The sequence below is a fragment of the Schistocerca cancellata genome, chromosome 2, assembly GCF_023864275.1.
Source record: "Schistocerca cancellata isolate TAMUIC-IGC-003103 chromosome 2, iqSchCanc2.1, whole genome shotgun sequence".
Classification (NCBI taxonomy): domain Eukaryota; kingdom Metazoa; phylum Arthropoda; class Insecta; order Orthoptera; family Acrididae; genus Schistocerca; species Schistocerca cancellata.
This window is the reverse complement of record NC_064627.1, coordinates 398209422-398229206: the sequence shown is the minus strand read 5'-3', so window position 1 is coordinate 398229206 and position 19785 is coordinate 398209422. Positions and strand designations below refer to the sequence as shown.

The 19785-nt window shown below is 40.9% G+C and overlaps 1 protein-coding gene across 1 annotated transcript in view; it reads left to right on the top strand.

Moving 5' to 3' along the window:
- The window catches only part of LOC126161827 (regulating synaptic membrane exocytosis protein 2), a 1269779-nt gene that overhangs the window by 622743 nt on the left and 627251 nt on the right, over window positions 1–19785 (top strand). The window contains 1 exon segment of the mRNA XM_049917929.1: window positions 19199–19355. Within this exon segment, the coding sequence (XP_049773886.1) occupies window positions 19199–19355 (157 nt within the window).

The following is a 19785-nucleotide window of genomic DNA, read 5'->3' as shown; positions in this document are numbered from 1 at the left end:
TGCACCGTCTGTAGACACTGAAACTAAAGAATTCCATGACAATCCTATATTTTCAACACTTTCTTCTACACTACTTAAAATATCACCTCCGGTTGTAGTGTTCTTCATGGCTACTACATCGAGGAACTCCTCCCTCACCTGAAGATCTCTATTAACACCTCTCATAAATATGGCAAGCTGTGCTGTTCAGGTGATATCAACACTTTCGTCCAGAGCTAGACAATACGCCATAAAATCTTTACAGATATTTGCAAGCTGGCTCTGGACGTCGTCTGCCATGTCCTGTATGCGACACATAATGGTCATGTTAGATAATGGCACAATCCGAAACTGTTCAACTTGGGATGGACTCAAATGTTCTGCTGCAACTACCAAACATACTTTTATTAAATCGCCATAGTGAAGGGGCGCAGGGATTTTGCTAAAAGCAAAGCAATTTTGTAACTCACTCTGAGAGCTGCCTCAGTTGATTTTTCTTCGTCGTCCAGATCTTCTTCGGATAGCTTTCTTTTAAGTTTAATAACTTCCTGTGCATGATCTGGTCCATCACATTTTCCACTTCCGTAGTCTTTCACGTGGTACGGCATATAATGTCGCTGCAAATTAAATTTCCTAAAAGAATTCAGCGTTTTGTGACATACTAAACATTTTGCAACACCATCTTTTTCTGTAAACAGATACAATTCCTCCCAATAGGGGTTGAACTGCGAAAGCATGGTTGGGGTTACACAACGGCGACTTGACATGATTCTTAACCAGCGAAGTGACTGTTAGAGCTGATAGTAGTACTTTAAACGTTACACAGTCGGCGCGAATTCAGTAGGCACACTGCGGCCCTATTCAAACGTGTGCGCGCATTTCCCCTCCCTCCCTACTCTGCGACCTTGCACCTGCTCGCGAGCATGTGCCTGAGCAAACACGAGTACTTGCGCTCAAAACCGGCCACTTGTTAAGCCCTACTCTAGAAGATTGTGGCTGCCAGCTACATTCAGCAGGTTGCTGAAGTGCTGCACTGATAGCTAACCCTGCATCGTGTATTGGATGAGCGAGCAGCACCGCTTCATATAGGCACCATTTAGATGCAGTAAAACTATGCTCCAATCCATGAGTCCAGGTAACAGGAGCCCTTTCTTTCACCATGGGGCCATGTTGCACTTTAGTCGGGGGTTCCAGCCCCACAGCAGCATTGCACAGGTGGCACTGGTAGAAGTTGACCATTGTGAGATAATGACGTAAGCCTTTGTGGGTCTCTGGGTGTGGCATGTGCAGGATCACCTGCACTTTGTCCGGCAGAGTTGTGAATCCAGTAGGGGTGATTAGATGACTGAGAAACTTAAACTCATGGACCCCAAATACTCATTTCAATGGACTGATCACTATGCCAGCCTTGCTGATGTGCCAGAAAATGGTTGTTACATGGCTGTGATGGAGTTTGTGCCTCTTCGAGAACACAAAGATGTCGTCCAGGTACATGAAGCAGTATGTTATACCTCGCAAGAGACCATCCAGGAAATGCTGCTAAGTCTGGGCAGCATACTCTCCAAGAGCCCAAAAGAAGTGGTAAGCACTGTTTTTTATATGTCCTTAGGTGCTCGGTGATCTGCATGTATGCCTTCATGCAGTTGATTTTACTAAAGACCGTTGCATCTGCCAAGGAATTTCTAAAATTCAGCAGATGTTGCACCAGATATCTGTCTGGCACTGTCCTTGAATTTAGCCCACAATAATCCCCAGATTGGTGCCACGAATTTGTCCTTTTTGGGTACCAAATGTAAGGCAGAAGACCACAGGCTGCTCAATGGTTGGATGACGCCTCGTCGTGACATTGGCTTGAACTCAGCCTTTGCAACCGCAAGCCTGTTGGATGTGAAGAGACATAGGCAACATGAGATGGAGGACTGGGGGGTGGTGATGATATGGCGGAGTGTGTTGAATGCTTAATGTCTTGTTGCACCCTAGATGGGCAAGTTAGCTCCAGAAATTTGTTTAGAATATCTGTGAATGTTCTGGAGTATGCCACAGATTTACAGTGAAGAAGGCGACCTGCTATTTCTGTCCCATTAACTTTAGACTCATAGTGTCAATAAACTGGATGTTTGCGATATCCACAAGCAACTGGTAGTGTCCAAGGAAATCTGCACCCAGGATCAACTCGTTGCATTGGCCATGGTAAACCTCCATAAAAATGTGTGGCACAGTCCAAGATCCATAGTCCAATGATGAGTGCTAAGCTGTTGGCTTTGTGGATTAAACAAAACACGCGCTCCCCACTGTGGTGTATGCAAAGTGAACTGTCGCCACTCGTTTGCTACATTGCTTGCACCCACAAATTGAACAGCATCTGTGAGATGAGAGAACATTTGCATGCTTGGCTGGACATGCTTATATTGTCTTCTGCACCCACAAGTCTGTACTGTGTGCTTGATCATTGAGGAGTGTATATCCTCCAGTATCAGTGGTCGAGCTGTTCACTGCCACCACTTGATCGCTCACATTTTATTTATTATAACTTCTCGGTGTATATTGCTGTGAATAAATGTGTTGTGTGTACCCATGTGTATTTAATTGCCATCACCTGTGCCTACAGCTTGGACTTAGTGTGTGGGATTGGCAGTAAGCTGCCCCACATACAACAGATTTGAAAGCAGCAAAGAACCACAAGTTTTTGCCTACAGATGAGTACATCGGAGTCATCAGTGAGGCTTACAATGTGTTGTTCTTTGCCGCTTTCAAACCTGTTGTAGTGTGGGCTGGCTTACTGCCACACCCACCCATTAAGTCCAAGCTGTAGGCTAAGTGACAGCAATTAAATACATGTGGTTGTGCACAACACATTTATTCACAGCAATATACATTGAAAAGTTATGATAATTACAATGGAAATGTCCACGTGGGAGATCACATTTGCACAGTGAATGGCTCAGTGACTCTCCTCAGAGATCAGATGTACAGTACAGACTTCGCCACAGAAGACAATAGATGCATGTCCAGCTGAGCATGCTAATGTTCTCTTGTCTGGCAGATGCCATTTAATTCATGGGTGCAAGAAACGTAGCAAACAAGTGTTGGCTGTCCAATTTGTGTATGCGATGGTGGGATTTTGCTCAACCCAGGTGAATCACACTTTCTGAGATTGCAGAATGATACATGTAAGAGCAGCTAGCTCGCACTCTCTCTTTGTGTCCTACACACCCGCCGGTGCTGCATCATTGACATGCTTTGACCTAATGGTACTTTTGCCCAGGGTTATGCATATATGAATGTCAGCCCATTCACTGTGTCATCTGCAATTCCTGTGCTACTCTCCAAGGCTGCCACAGCTGTTTTCATATTTTTAATGTGCTTTGTACATTATGTTAAAGTGTATGGTTTCTAACCTATAGCTGAATAGTTGTCTTTGCTCCAATTATTTTTAATGAATGTAACAAATCAGTGTGTCATTAAAGAAACAGCATAGTGCTATTTAATTATCAACATCACTGTTGTGCATTATTTTCTTTGGATTTTTAAATTAGCACTGTTGAAGTAAAGTACCCTTGCAGGAACTGCACCATGGTTCAATGTGATTGGCATGATTAAATTGTAAATCAAAAGTCAGTAACTTAATTTCAAAATAATTCTTTAATCACTTAAGGCTATTGATTCCAATTTTGAGATGTATATATAGCTGCAGAATATATATGAAAATACTTTTAAAATAATATTGAATGTATATGTAAGTGAGATTGACATATTTTGTACTTACATTACTTATTATAAGGTACATTCAAAGGAAAACAGGTCACTAGTGTAAAGTAACGGTAATGATTTTATTACTTCAAAAATGTAGTTATACTCTCTACATATACTCAAAAATAGTCATCAAAACTGTAGGCACATTTATCCCATTTCAACACTAGCCAGTCGATTTCATCCTTGAAGAAGCTAGTAGGCTGCTGTCGGATCCAGGCCTGGAACCATCACACGCTTCATTGTCCGTTGCAAATCGATGTCTGTGAATAACTTGTTTTAGAGTTCCAAACACATGGAAGTCACACAGTGAAAGGTCGGGACTGTATAGTGGATGTTCCAGCATTTCCCACCGAAACTGCTGCAATGTCATCTTCACCGCATTGGCTGTGTGTGGGCGGGCATTATCATGTGGGAAGATAATGCCATTGGACAATGTGCCTCAAAGTTTTGACTTGATAGCTCATCTAAGGTTCTGTAAAGTGGTTTGATACCACTGGGCATTACGGTCGTGCCCCTTGACAAGCAGTGGGCCCTTGTGGTCAAGAAAGGAGGACATCATGACCTTACCACAAATGGTGTGCACGGCCTTTGATTTCTTTGGAGGTGATGAAGTTGCATGTTTCGCCTGCTTGCTCTGACACTTGCTTTCTGGTTCGAAATGGTGACACCATGTTTTGCCACCTGTGACAATACATGACAGAAATCTGTATTCCTCCTCATGATAATGTTGCAGATCGTTCCAAGGCAGAGTCATTCGAGTATTGTGCTGTTCGGCGGTCAGTTGGTGGGGAACCCACTGTGCACAGATTTTTTGAACATTCCAATGTTTATGCATTATGTTGTGGGCAGTGCCCACGCTAATACCCAGTAACTGATGGATCTCATCCACGGTTATTCTGTGGTTGTCCAAGACCAAAGCATTCCCTTCCGCAACCATTTCCAGTGTGATGACATGATGAGCCTGTCCTGGATTAGCATCGTCTTCCAGTGACTCACGGCCCTCAAGGAATCGTTTGTGCCATTCCCCAACACTTGAACGACTCAGACTGTACTCACCATACACAGCCTTCATCTGTCAATACATTTCAAGGCGTCCAACTCCCTCTGCCACCAAAAATCGAATCACTCCTCAATGTTCCTGCTTACTCGCCTGCATGTTTGGTAGTGGACAATAACTTGTGTGACCACCTTCTCTTCAACATGAAACCACACTGGCACTATGCAACATCAAACAATGCGCACATGTCAGTGTCTCTACCAATAGATGGCACCATCATACCTGCAGTTACTTGGTGCCACCTTATGTGTAAGACAATGGTAGACGCACAGACCAGGTTTCTTTTGAATGAACCTCATAGTTTTCACATAGAATAACGCATTCTCAAACAAGATTTAGAAACACATTGAGCAAATGTGTCCACCAGCCATCTCCCCCTATCCCTCGCCTTCAACATTTTGCAAATAAGAGGGCTGTAGTTGTCACTTTACTCTTGCTCGAGCATTAGATGGCTGCAGTGGGGCAGAGCAAGTGACAAACAACTGGTTCACTTGTAAGTTTAAAAGCTGTACTTTCAAGAGGCCATGACTGCATGCAGTTAGAATGATGACCCATGCAGGATCAATTGCTATGGTTGATATCTTGCAAGTGTGCTTTTTTCTCCTTACCATATGTGGCCAAGGAGGGATACCTAAACTCGAATTGAGAAGTGCTGGAAGGAGGTGCTGAAACAAAACACTTATAAGCAATATTACCAATGACTCACCTTCGAGATCTCAGTTGTATCAGATGTCTCCAAGCATCCAGGGTGTCACACAATGGACTGTGTTTTTCCCCTTGCTGTTTGGGAGACCAGAACAGCTTTCAACAGTCTAACAATAAAAAGTGTTCCAGGAGTTTTGATGGTCCATTCGTAAGTTTTAATATCTAATGTACTGGAAGAGCAAGGGAGGGAAACCTCCTGAGCAGAAACTAAAAACCAAGAGTAAGCCAATGTTGTGTGAAAATATATTTATTGTTTTGAAAAGAAAAAGTGAGACAATTTTTAAGCTATACCTGTTCTTTGTTCTTAACAGCTATGTATCCTTTATTCTTAAGAGACTATAGACTTTTGCTAGGTTATTTAAATGAGTAAATAGGATTCAGAATTCAGTCTTTTTCTTTATGGTGACATTTTCAGTAAATCAGTAATGTAAATTCACAAAAATAAAAGAATAAAAATAGGATCTTGGATTCCGGTACTGGGATACCAATACTGGGAACATAACTTTCAGGGTCATTGATCTTGTTGGTGTCCATCATCCTGTTGGTGGTAGTTGTTGTTAGGTGTTCACTGAAATGAAAAGACTCAGGAGCAGAATATAACAAAATGTATAACTTTTATTAGTCAAGAAGAGTCAGTCACATTAATGTATACAGACATATGTTAATAAAGGAATTACACTGACATTTGTATGTGCAAGCACAGCAATGGGAGGGCCTCTATCAGGTCTTAAATACATTGTATAAATGCAATTGTCAGTGTTCTGAAGTTCCACTGACCTCACAGCCAAAGATACAATTTCAGTATTACAAATAATGCTTAGAGTTACTCAAACTTCCTGTCAGAAGTCCATGTCATATGAAAATGAAAAGTAACAGGAAGCAGTCAGAGACAAAACAGCCAGACTCTTTCCACCTACAACCTTGGACAATGCTAATACGGTAACAAGTATCAGCATTTGTAGAAACAATAGAACTAGTCCCAATACTCTATTTCAGTCCCATTCCTTCTTGGACTAATCAACACAGAGACATCAAAAATGGCTATGATAATACAGTGGATTTAGATTTAAAACTGAGAAATGTAGGCTTCTGCATAAAGAAAATGTAATAGGAAATCAATGAATTTACAATTCATATGGTGAGTTTCTGGCTCAGTGACTTCTGAACTATATATCCTTTTCAGTGTAGTCAGCATGTAAGCCACCATATATCAACACTGAACTAGGTACTCTTCCAACAATTACTTTGATGTTATCCTGACTCTTCCTATTCTTCAGATACTTTAATTCACATCGTATGATAGGGTGTTTTGCTTCAACTTGTTCCAGGGGCCAGGTGCTTGGCACCTATCTTCTATTTTGAAGTATTGCTTCATAACAATTATTCAGCATTAGCTCTTTGCTTTAGTGCCCTTTTCTTGCAGATAAAGGTCACTTCTGATCGTGTCCATTCATTTTTTCTTCTTTGTTTACATCAGTATTTACATTTGCTTTTCAGATGTAAATTTTCTGTTTTGTATACCTCTAGCAGTGTGTAAAAATTTACTTTCTGATTACATACATTGTTGGAAAAAAATTGCAACACCAAGAAGGAGTTGTGCAATAAACAAAAGTTGGTAGGTGTGTTTCTACCTCTTGAAGATAATGTTTATTAAAATTTCACGCCAGTCATGTAAAAGTGGCACGGTTAGTGCCACTATGAGGATGCAAATCAGGTTTGCTTTAAATACATGCTGTGGCAGTCATGAGCGTTAGTTACCTTTGTGATTGGATGTTGTGAGTTGATGTTAGTTAAGAATGCCTTTAAGGTGACAAGGATGCCATTCCAACATCTCACTGAATTTGAACAAGATTGTGTAACAGGGCTACAAGAAGCTGGATGTTCCTCCTGCAATATTACAGAAAGACTTTACAGGAATGTAGCCATGTTACTTGACTGCTGGCAGCAGTGGTCATGTTAATGTTTGATTGCAAGAAGACTGGGCTCTGGACCATCATGTTTGGTGTATGGCTCTGGTGTATCATACTGGATCTGCAGCAGCAGTTGGCACCACAGCGACACAATGAACTGTTACAAATTGCTTACTCCAAGCACAGCTCTGAGCCAGATGCCCTGTAGCATACACTCCACTGACTCCAGACCACCTCCATTTGCGACCTGTGTCAAGTGAGAGCTCATTGGGGGACAGGGTGGAGGTCTGTTGTGTTTTCTGATGAAAGCTAGTCTGCCTTGGTAACAGTGATGGCCATGTGTTGGTTAGAAGACTAATTGAGGGCCTGCAGCCAACCTGTTTGTGTGCTAGGCACACTGGACCTACACCCGGAGTTATGGTCTGGGGTGCAATTTTGTATGAAGGAAGGAGCACTGTCATGGTTATCTCATGCACTCTGACATCAAATTTGTGCATCAGTTTGGTGAGTTAACCTTTTGTGCTGCGATTCAGTCCCTGTAATTACCATACAAGTGCACTAAGTATGGAACTCCATCCTACAAAATGACATTCAGCACTTGTACAACACAATGTATACATGTTTGCATGCTTGCATTCAATGTTCTCATAGTTACACTTGTTATTAATGTACCAGCATTTCACATTTGTGATGGCTTATCTTACGCCTAAGTTAACCTGTGATCTTGCAATGTTAATCACTTAATCACATTTAACATTAAATTTTTTTGCAAAGTGTTGACCAGTGTTGGTAGCTTGACTGCCATCTTCAGATCACATGTGATATTATAAATTCACTAGCAGTGTAGAACACCATTGCATCATCTGTAACATTCTTATTTTAAAGTCTCACGTGAAATCCATTATGTTTATCTGAAGATTTAAAATAACAATGTTATGGACAATGCAACAATTTTGTACAGTGCTAGTACATTTATAATACTGCATGTGATATGAAGATAATTAAGCTATAGAAAATGGTTGTCACTTTGTAATAAAATTTTAATGTTAAATTTGATTGAGACAATAAACAGAAAAATTTTGAAAATTTTAAAAAATTTCATAGGAAGTTTATAAAGCTTTTATAATTTTACATTTGATTATCTGCTTACAATCATTTTGTCCTATTCTGACAATGTCAGATATACCCAGATCACATATTTATTAACACAAACCACGAAAGATATAGGTGTATATTGCACTTTGGAGAGTCTCTAAACTGGTTTGAATCAAATGACCTCCCACCCTCTTTTCCCTCACAACCCCCCCCCCCCCCTCTCGATGTCAACAAAACACATAAACACATCTTATATGATTCCACAGAGCACAAAAATCACAAGATTATATGGCCATAAAATTTAAAGATGAAGAAATAGCAAGAGTAGATTCTTCCCAAGTACTGGTACTAAATATTGATATCAGGCCCACCAGCACAGTACATTTATTAGAATTATATAGAAGACCGAACTCAGTAGCATTTTCTATTTGTCTGATTGCAAACATGTACAAAATTAGGCTACCAAAGTGGTGTAATTTGGTTATTTCTCTTCAGTTATGAAGTACAGCATTAAATCCTGAAGTAATTGACTCAAACCAATAAAGCTTTTACTTTTCAAATTAGGGTCCTCAGAATCATGAAAATAGCCCATTGCAGACACTTCTGCAGAATTTATTAAAACAGTTAAGAATCTTTACAATACTATGACAGTGCCTTCTCTCACTTGTGTCATTAATTGTAATAAAATAATACATTACACATATAAAATAGTGCCTATCATGAGTACGATTATGAATTAAACAGGATTTATCTAGACAGATAAAAAATCCCCAGCATGGCTCATAAAGAAATGCTTTAACAGCTCATGTCAAACCTGTTAGTGATGGTTTGCCCTAATTCAAAAAACTTGTAATACATTCTCTTTTTTATAAAAGTCCTACTCAGCACACGATTTTTTTGGTATCACATAGTACTTTATTAGCTGTGAGGTATCACTACAGATCTACATACTGAAAATTGAAAACTATGACTACTGTTACCATAATACAGGGTGTTCAGCAAAGGAGTCCCTGATCTCAAGATTAAATATTTTGAAAACTAAGATCAATATAAAAGTGCAATTAACAGCTTGTTCCTTGTGAAAGCTGTAAGAATTTAATACAGAAGTTTCAAAAAAGCTCAAAAATCTATTGACAGATGGTGCTGTAATCACAATACATAGTGCATATAAATAGTGTGCCATAGCTCAGTCCACCATAATATGAAAGGGGGTTAGTATGCCAAAGGAAGATGTTGAAATTGTTTATTCCATAGAACAACGTGTTTTTCTGGTACTGCGATAACAGAGGTTAGAACACAGTTCTACAGCAACAAGTCATTGTTTTCAAATATGATCTAATGCTCCAAAAGGTCCCAGTGAAAAAACTGTTGTCGAGCTCTTTAGCAAATTACAATGACCAGGCAGCACGGCTGATGATCTAGTGGGGAATATAGGCCCCAGCAAACTGTAGTTACTCTTGAATATGCTGCCATGATTTCTGCAATTATTCAGCAACATGCAAGGAAATCCACCAAAAGAATTGCAGCAGACACTGGTCTAAAGTGCTCCAGTGTACAGGAAATACTGAGACATAGCCTACACATGTTTCCATTCAAAATCCAAAGCCACCAGGCCATATGTGCATGAGCCGTGCAACCAAGGGCTGAGTTTGGAAACCAGATTCTCACAATGATTGATAATGAAGGATTTGATGTTGGCTGCACCTGGTTCATGGATGAAGAACATTTTCACCTGAATGGAGTTGTGAGTAAATAATACTGGCAAGTGTGGGGTTCTGAAAATCCACATTTGTGTGAAGTGAAACCACATTCTTCTACCAAAGTTACCATTTGAGTTGTGGTATGCAGCAGAGGCACTATTAGTCCTTTTTTCATGCAAGAAGTGATCACTAATGAACATTATCTTGCAACCTTGACACTGGTTGTCACCACACAGTTAGCATTGGATCAACCAGGCACTGAGTGGCTCATGCAAGATGGGGTCGGACAACATTGCACCAAACTGGTGTTTCACATTCTTGATGAATACTTCAGGAATAGAGTTATTGCTTTGGCTTATTGCAAATTTACAGGTGCAGGGATGGATTGGCATCCACATTCACCCTTATCTGGCTTCTTGTGACTACTTTTTGTGGGGCATATTGAAAGACACTGTCCATCAAAAACATCTCACCATGTTATACAAGCTTGAATTGATGATCTGTGTGGCATCTGAATTTGTTTTTGTAGAGATATTGCAGGATGTGGTGGCAAATTTCATTGTTCGTTTGCACCATGTATTGGTTGGGGAGAGAGATATAGGCATCAATTATTGGGAAGCCACACCAAAAATTGTCTTCCCAGAAATGCATGCAGTTATAGATGCGTACGTGTTAAGAACCTTGTGGCAAGTCTGAAACTTTACTTGAATGTTAGTACCTATAGTTTCTTGGTTTGTGGCTTGGTATTTACCTTTTCTCCCCAACGATGTACAATAATGCCAGTGTGGCTGCAGTGGCTATTCTTTCTTTGAGTTGATTTCGTCTCTGAAGAGCTGAATGTTAAAATGTAAGTCCTTGTCACATCAGGAGAAGGAAATTAAAACATAGCTCAGTAGTAGAATGAAATGCTTGCAAGCCCCACATATTAGAACTTTTACTTAATACAGTACTGAGACATGCCTTATTGCAAATTTATTGGTGCAGGGATGGATTGGCATCCACATTCACCTTTATCTGACTCCTTGTGACTACTTTTTTGTGGGGCATATTGAAAGACACTGTCCATCGAAAACATCTCACCATGCTATACAATGCTTAGAAGACCGACAGATAGACACCTTGGTCAGTGAAAAAAGACAAATTAATTACATAAAATAATTGCTATTTCTTTTCTTCAATTTTTTGTCAGCATAGATGTAATCATACGTCTCTACAATATCTTTACCGCATGGAGACAGAGCAAATATTTATTTATATGTGTAGGTCATTGAAAGAACTTACATAACCATCTCCATACTGTGAGTGGTGAACATTTTGAAGAGATAGTGATGTAATTGCAAAGAGTGCTTGCAGCAGGTGAGTTTAATTATGTACACCAATACTGTATGAGCTCCACAGTATGCAGTGCCATCTGTTTCTTGAACCATTCTGAAACATCTGTGTAACTTCTGTATACAACTCTTACAGATTGCACAATAAACGTACCTTTTGTTGAACTCATCTATTAATCTTAGTTTTCAAGATATTTAATTTTGAAATCTGTGAATCCTTTGCTGAACACCCTGTACATTGGCATTTGTACGTATCGCGATGTAACTAACTGTTTATCATCACTGCAGTGTCCTGTGGGTGTTAAGGTTATAATTTACTGCCATTTTTACCATGATGTAGAATGCCTATAATATTCATGAAAAATTGTAAATTTTGTTAACATATTACTTGATTAATACCACATTTTTCATTTAATTGTCCCCAGGGAACTTCATCTAGAAGTTCGCAGGTGGCATCCGTGGGGCCCCAAGCTGAGTCTGACATTGATTCCACTTACTTGTGTCAGACCCCTCCTGTTTTCTTTCCTGCCGGTCTCCCTTGGCCAACTCTTGTTTTTCGACCCCAATGGTATTAGGTTTCAAGGCCTGATGGTGTCTTTCAGTTTCCTATATCTCTCACCCCAGTACTGCGGGGTTTGATGCAAGACCCTAGCCCAAGGTTGTGGGTGAAGTCCCCAACGGCAGCTGTGGCAGGCTAGGAGATCTCTGGTACGGTGCATATGCTTGGCGGATGGGGCAACGGATCCGGAGTACCGTAGGCGACAGTGGGGTTCAACCTGAACAAGTCGGCAACTCCTGCAACCCACTCAACTCCTCACATAGTGACTCGTCACTCCTGTGGAAACAGTTGTTTGGGTCGAGAGAAAGCTATGAATGCTGGGAAAATTCGTGGCTTTTAAATACGACCCAGGCGATGCAGTGCCTGTGGAGAGGACACTCCGCCTGCTCCTGCAAAGGTGCGTATAACAACATGGGGAGTCGCAGTTACCGGTTTTAAGCCTTGCGCTGAGGGACATTTGTGCGGGCGCCAGGGGTGACTCTCGTCGGTGGGATAGCCCATTGCAGCTAACTGACTGGTTAACGCCCGACTCAAGCTGGGCAGCCCCCAGCCAGTAAGGTACCAGTCCGTCCCCCACCTTGCATTTCTATGGGTGTATGGAGCAGCAAGCATCTCGCAGTGCTTGATACAAGGTGGGTTACAGAGGCACCTGGAAAAAACAACAATAAAGTAGCTCATATGAGCAAAACCAACTATTCAATAACGCGATTTGCCACCTGGAATGTCAGAACTATGTTACCCGGATATGACACTCCTTACAGATGCTGCCCCTATAGTCAGAAAAACAGCCATAATTGACAGAGAACTCCTGCGTCTTCGCATTTATGTGGCTGCATTACAGGAAACTCATCTCTCTGGGGAAGGCAGCCTGCGTGACGATAATTACACCTTTTTTCTGGAAAGGGAGAGAAATTGGAGGAAGACGTGAACACGGAGTTGGCTTGGCAGTGCCAAACAGTCTTCTCAGCTGCTGCGAACAACCAAAATCTATGTCTGAACGATTAACAACTTTGAGATTAAAGACAACATCAGGCCCCATCACATTAATCTCTGCATATGCTCCCACTATGAAAGCGCCACCTGAAGTCAAAGACATGTTCTATCAAATAAACTAATGTTACTGGGAGACTTTAATGCCAGGGTTGGGAATAAACGAAACAACTGGACTGACTGCATTGGCCCATACGGCATTGTAAATATGAATGAGAACGGTCAGTGACTGCTGGAACTTTGTACCTCTCTTTCTCTCTGCATCACTAACACTTACTTCCAGAACAGAGATGTGCACAAAGTAACATGGAAACACCCATGTTCAGGCCATTGGCATCAGCTCGACTTCATCATAACCAGAAGAAGCGACCTACGTCATGTCCTCAATTCCCACACATATCACAGTGCTGACTGTGAAACTGATCACTCTTTAGTTATGACCAAATCATGGTTCACACCAAAGAAGATTCACTCAACTGAGAGAATTTGTCGAAGAGTGAAGATCGACACCAAAGCCATTCAAGATGATGCGCTATACAAAAAGTTCAGTGAAGAAATTGAGATGAAACTGAATCCTTAGCAATTTATAACTGCACATAGAGCCGAAAATATGTGGCATCTAGCTAAAGAAAATATTATGCAGACAGCTATCGGAACATTTGGGAAGCAGGGTAGGACTCAAAGTGACTGGTTTACTGAATGTGAAAGTGAGTTGCGTCCATATATAGACAAGAAACGTAATGCTCATATACAGGTTATGAATAATCCTAAAGACCAACGAGCAATAGCTGAATACAAGGCCTGCAAAGCAGATCTGCAACGAGTTCTCGCCATTGCACAAATAGATATTGGACCAGCCTTTGTAAAACTATTCAGATCTGCCGAGACAAAGGAGATTATAGTGGCATGTGTCAAGGCATCAAAAAGGCCGTTGGACCAACAAGTAGGAAGTTCGCTGCAATAAAAGATCTAAATGGAGACCCAATCAACAATAAAAACCAGCAGCTAGATAGTTGGGTGCAGCACTATGCTAAACTATACTCAGAAGAGGTCAACATTTCTTCAGAAGCTTTGGGTACGTAACCAACTTACCCAGTTATGTCTGAGCTTGATGATCTTCCCACTATTGACGAATTAAAACTCGCACTTAAAAGTCTAAAGCTAAGCAAGAGTACAGGCCGTTATAACTTACCAGCAGAAATCATCAAACTTGACTGCGTTTTGCCGACATTGTATCAAATCCAATTGCAGGCACAGTATCTCAAGATATGCGAGATGCAAATATAGTAACAATCTATAAGGGAAAAGGCGACAGCGGTAATTGTAACAACTATAGAGGAATATCTCTCTTGAGCATTGCTGGAAAGGCATATGCGAGGATAATCCTGAAGAGACTGGAAACCTTGGCTGCTCAGATCTACCCTGAGTCACAGTGTGGATTTCGAACTGGCAGATCCACAAGTGACATGATATTCACCTTGCGCCAACTACAAAAAAAGTGCCGCGAACACAGAATGCCATTATATGTGGCTTTTGTTGACCTCAACAAAGCCTTAGACACCGTCAGTATGGAGGGAATCTACAGCATATTGGAAAAAATTGGATGTCCCCCAACATTGCTGTCTTTAATAAGATCTTTTCACGACAATATGCGTGGCTCTGTAATCTTTGATGGCAGTGCATCTAAACCGTTCAGTATGAACTGTGGCGTAAGACAAGGCTGTGTGTTGGCACCTACACTTTTTGGAATTTTCCTCTCAGGTCTGCTCCAAGTGGCAATCGAGAATTGCAATGTTGGAGTACATCTGCACACTAGGAAAGATGGAAGGCTTTTCAATGTCAGAGTAAGACAAAGCGCTACGAGATAGTCGCTCGTGAACTCCTGTATGCTCATGATGCTGCAATTGTTGCAAACTCCACAGAAGAGCTGCAAGAGCTAGTATCAATATTTAGTCACGCATGCCACCTATTCTCGATGAGTGTAAACAGCAGTAAGACCATAATTATGGTTCAGGGTGCTAACACAAAGCCGAATATCACACTAGATGGCACTTCTCTGCAAGTCATAGATAACTTCCGCTATCTTGGATCTACTACAGAATAAAACATGTCTGTTGACAAGGAAATTGATGCTCGCATTGGAAGAGCTGCAACAACTTTTGGCAAACTCTCTACACGTGTTTGGAAAAACAACAAACTCTCTTTGACCACCAAAATGTATATCAAACTTGTATATCAAACTTGCTCCTCAGCATCCTTTTGTATGCATCGAAAACATGGACTACCTATGCCAAACAAGAACGTCGCCTTAATGCTTTCCACATGCAGTGCCTGAGATCCATCCTCGGAGTAACGTGAAGGACCGAGTGACCAACGAAGCGGTGCTATCTAAAACTATCTGCAACAGTATTTCAGCTATCTTGAAGCAGAGACGACTCCACTGGCTGGGACACGTCCACCATATAAATCCTGACAGATTACCACGTGAGGTGATGCTTGGAGAGATCTCTATAGCCAAAAGACCTGTAGGACATCCTGTATTGAGGTTCAAGCACTCCTGTAATCGACACAAACAGATGGAAGGCAAGGGCTAGCATGAGACCAGAGTGGCGTGATGATATATCATCTGGAATCTCGAAGCATGATGAAGGCTTCTTAGACAGATTGAGGCAGAAAAAACTTCGCAATGCTACCAGTGCTCCTGCCTCAGCAGCCAAATGCACTTGTGACAGTTGTGGCAAGAGGTGCTGTGCAGCCATTGGCTTGACAAGTCATATGAAAAAATGCAACCCATAAACACACAGACACTGCAATAATCATCTGCCAAGATGTCGTGGCCATTATATACAGGGTTATTACAAATGATTGAAGCGATTTCACAGCTCTACAATAACTTTATTATTTGAGATATTTTCACAATGCTTTGCACACACAAACAAAAACTCAAAAAGTTTTTTTAGGCATTCACAAATGTTTGATATGTGCCCCTTTAGTGATTCAGCAGACATCAAGCCGATAATCAAGTTCCTCCCACACTCAGCGCAGCATGTCCCCATCAATGAGTTTGAAAGCATTGTTGATGCGAGCTCGCAGTTCTGGCACGTTTCTTGGTAGAGGAGGTTTAAACACTGAATCTTTCACATAACCCCACAGAAAGAAATCGCATGGGGTTAAGTTGGGAGAGCGTGGAGGCCATGACATGAATTGCTGATCATGATCTCCACCACGACCGATCCATCGGTTTTCCAATCTCCTGTTTAAGAAATGCCGAACATCATGATGGAAGTGCGGTGGAGCACCATCCTGTTGAAAGATGAAGTCAGCGCTGTCGGTCTCCAGTTGTGGCATGAGCCAATTTTCCAGCATGTCCAGATACACGTGTCCTGTAACGTTTTCTTTGCAGAAGAAAAAGGGGCCGTAAACTTTAAACCGTGAGATTGCACAAAATACGTTAACTTTTGGTGAACTGTGAATTTGCTGCATGAATGCATGAGGATTCTCTACTGCCCAGATTCGCACATTGTGTCTGTTCACTTCACCATTAAGAAAAAACGTTGCTTCATCACTGAAAACAAGTTTCACACTGAACGCATCCTCTTCCATGAGCTGTTGCAACCGCACCGAAAATTCAAAGCGTTTGACTTTGTCATCGGATGTCAGGGCTTGTAGCAATTGTAAATGGTAAGGCTTCTGCTTTAGCCTTTTCCGTAAGATTTTCCAAACCGTCGGCTGTGGTACGTTTAGCTCCCTGCTTGCTTTATTCGTCGACTTCTGCGGGCTACGCGTGAAACTTGCCCGCACGCGTTCAACCGTTTCTTCGCTCACTGCAGGCCGACCCGTTGATTTCCCCTTACAGAGGCATCCAGAAGCTTTAAAATGCGCATACCATCGCCGAATGGAGTTAGCAGTTGGTGGATCTTTTTTGTACTTCGTCCTGAAGTGTCGTTGCACTGTTATGACTGACTGATGTGAGTGCATTTCAAGCACGACATACGCTTTCTCGGCTCCTGTCACCATTTTGTCTCACTGCGCTCTCGAGCGCTCTGGCGGCAGAAACTTGAAGTGCGGCTTCAGCCGAACAAAACTTTATGAGTTTTTCTATGTATCTGTAGTGTGTCGTGACCATATATCAATGAATGGAACTACAGTGAATTTATGAAATCGCTTCAATCTGGCACATTGATAGACACACAAACAAACACAAACATACACACAAAATTCTAGCTTTCGCAACCAACGGTTGCTTCGTCAGGAAAGAGGGAAGGAGAGGGAAAGACGAAAGGATTTGCGTTTTAAGGGAGAGGGTAAGGAGTCACTCCAATCCCGGGAGCGGAAAGACTTACCTTAGGGGGAAAAAAGGACAGGTATATACTCGCACACACACACATATCCATCCGCACATACACAGGCACAAGCAGTGTCCTTTTTTCCCCCTAAGGTAAGTCTTTCCACTCCCGGGATTGGAGTGACTCCTTACCCTCTCCCTTAAAACCCACATCCTTCCATCTTTCCCTCTCCTTCCCTCTTTCCTAATGAAGCAACCGTTGGTTGCGTAAGCTTGAATTTTGTGTGCGTGTTTGTGTTTGTTTGTGTATCTATCAACATGCCAACACTTTCGTTTGGTATATATTCATTTAATTATTGCTGCAGAAATTTGGCTGTAAAATCATGCCTGTATATAACAGTATACCAGTTGGCAATCTTAACAGTCATCAGGCACATTTTCTCTGATGTTCTATCAGATCTCTGCAATTTTCTTTTTGCAGTGTGTGGCTTGAGTCACCTCCAACAAATACTGCACGTCTTTCATGCACGGACAAAAAGTGTCAGTTCATTTCCTGTTAAAAATAAAATTATTTTTGAAGCAAGAGTTTTTTTTATTTATCTGTATGTATTAACAGGAACAGTAAAAAACAAAGAGTATTCCAGTACTCCAGCAGTGACTAAGCAGTACTGCTGCATGATGGTAGCAGTCATCGAAGCCAAGGCTGTGCTGTTCCTGCTGGATTACTGGTTATTCTTCATGTTTTACTGTCCCTGTTAAAACATATTGATAAAGCAAATATCACCCTAGATTAATTTAGGCCTGCTCAATAAAATGGGGATATAACATTCTGGTTTTAGAAATCATTTTCTAACTGAAAACAAACCAAAGCTTTGTTTTGACAATGGGTGCCATGTGAAAGGTGAGGTGAACAGTAGTCCAGCTACATCTTGTAAAAATGAGTTTGCAGATATCTATTGAAACACCGGGGAAAATGAACCTGATGACTGTCAGGAGGACACTGTATAATGTGTGTATAATATATCAGTTCTATATCTGAGTGATTTTCTTGCAATTGGCTTTATGGAATGTGAAATAAAAAAGTAGATAACATAGAGATGGTGTTCAACTAAGTACATATCATCATAGTGGAGAAAGCGAAGTAATTTTCCAATTTAATGATAAATCTGATAGAGTTAGATGAAGTTTCCTTTTTTTTTAATTTTATTCATATTGCCTGATAATATTATCCATTATTGTTATTGTTTTCATGAAAAAATAACATTTATATTGTATCATACCTCTATTGAGCCCTTGAAAATTTAAGCCATTATAGTTTATGTAGAATACATGGATGTTTGTTACCTCTAAAGAACAGTTTTAAATTAATAGTTACACCAAATGAGAACAAATTACAGTTGTCATTTGTTAGGTGCCAACATTCTTCTCTCCTTTGGGTACTAGTCTGTGGCATTGCTTAGTCTTCTTATTACTTGCACCTCTCCCTCAAGGAAACAAAGAAAACATGAACAGATCAAAGAACCCAACCTTTTGCATCAACATATATATATATGAACTGTTATGCTGTTTTATGTCACTATACCTTTCCCCCCGTCTCCGTCTTCCCCTCTCCCTCCCCTTCCCCCTACCCTCCCTTTTTTCCCCCAGATAACTCATCCTGTGAATCTGTGCATCAGAAACCATGGCGTTAGGCACTTCATTATATCCAAATATCATAGCTAGTGGTTACTTATGTTCAGCAATGTGACACATATATGTACCTTAATTTAACTCATTGTAGTGTGTAATGAAGTAAACGAAGTATTTAATGAAGTATTTGGCTTATGTTCAACAGAATGCATTACCATGGATCCGCTGTCCCATCGCATGCATATGTTCCAAGGTTTACCTCTCGATCTGCCACTGCAACGCCTACTGGATCACCAAAGAAACGCCAACTTCCACAGATACCTCATGCGCTACCAAAAGCCCTGAAGGATCGTGTAGTAAAGGTACAGATATGTAGTAATTATTTCCCACACTATTATTGACTATAATTTTAAATGAGATCCAAATGTCACAAATACATGTTATTCATTAGTCACAGTGTGCAGTTCAATTATATGTGAAGAATTTTAGGGTGATGTACGCTACCTAGATTTGTAAGTTGGATACAGGAACAGTCCCATTGTTAATAGGATGTGCATTTGTAAATAACGTACATGTCTTTTAAACTATCAGTGTAATGATGAACTTCATTCCTGTTTCAGCTGCTATATAATCTTGAAATTCACTGTTCAGTCCTTTTTTCTTAAATGAAGTCATTTAAGTGAGCCAGTAATGCCCAGCATATTCTGTGTCGTAAGTTAGTCAGTCACAATGCTATTATCATATACTGAACATATCATAAGAATCCATCGGTTGCCTTTTTCTCAGTATTGC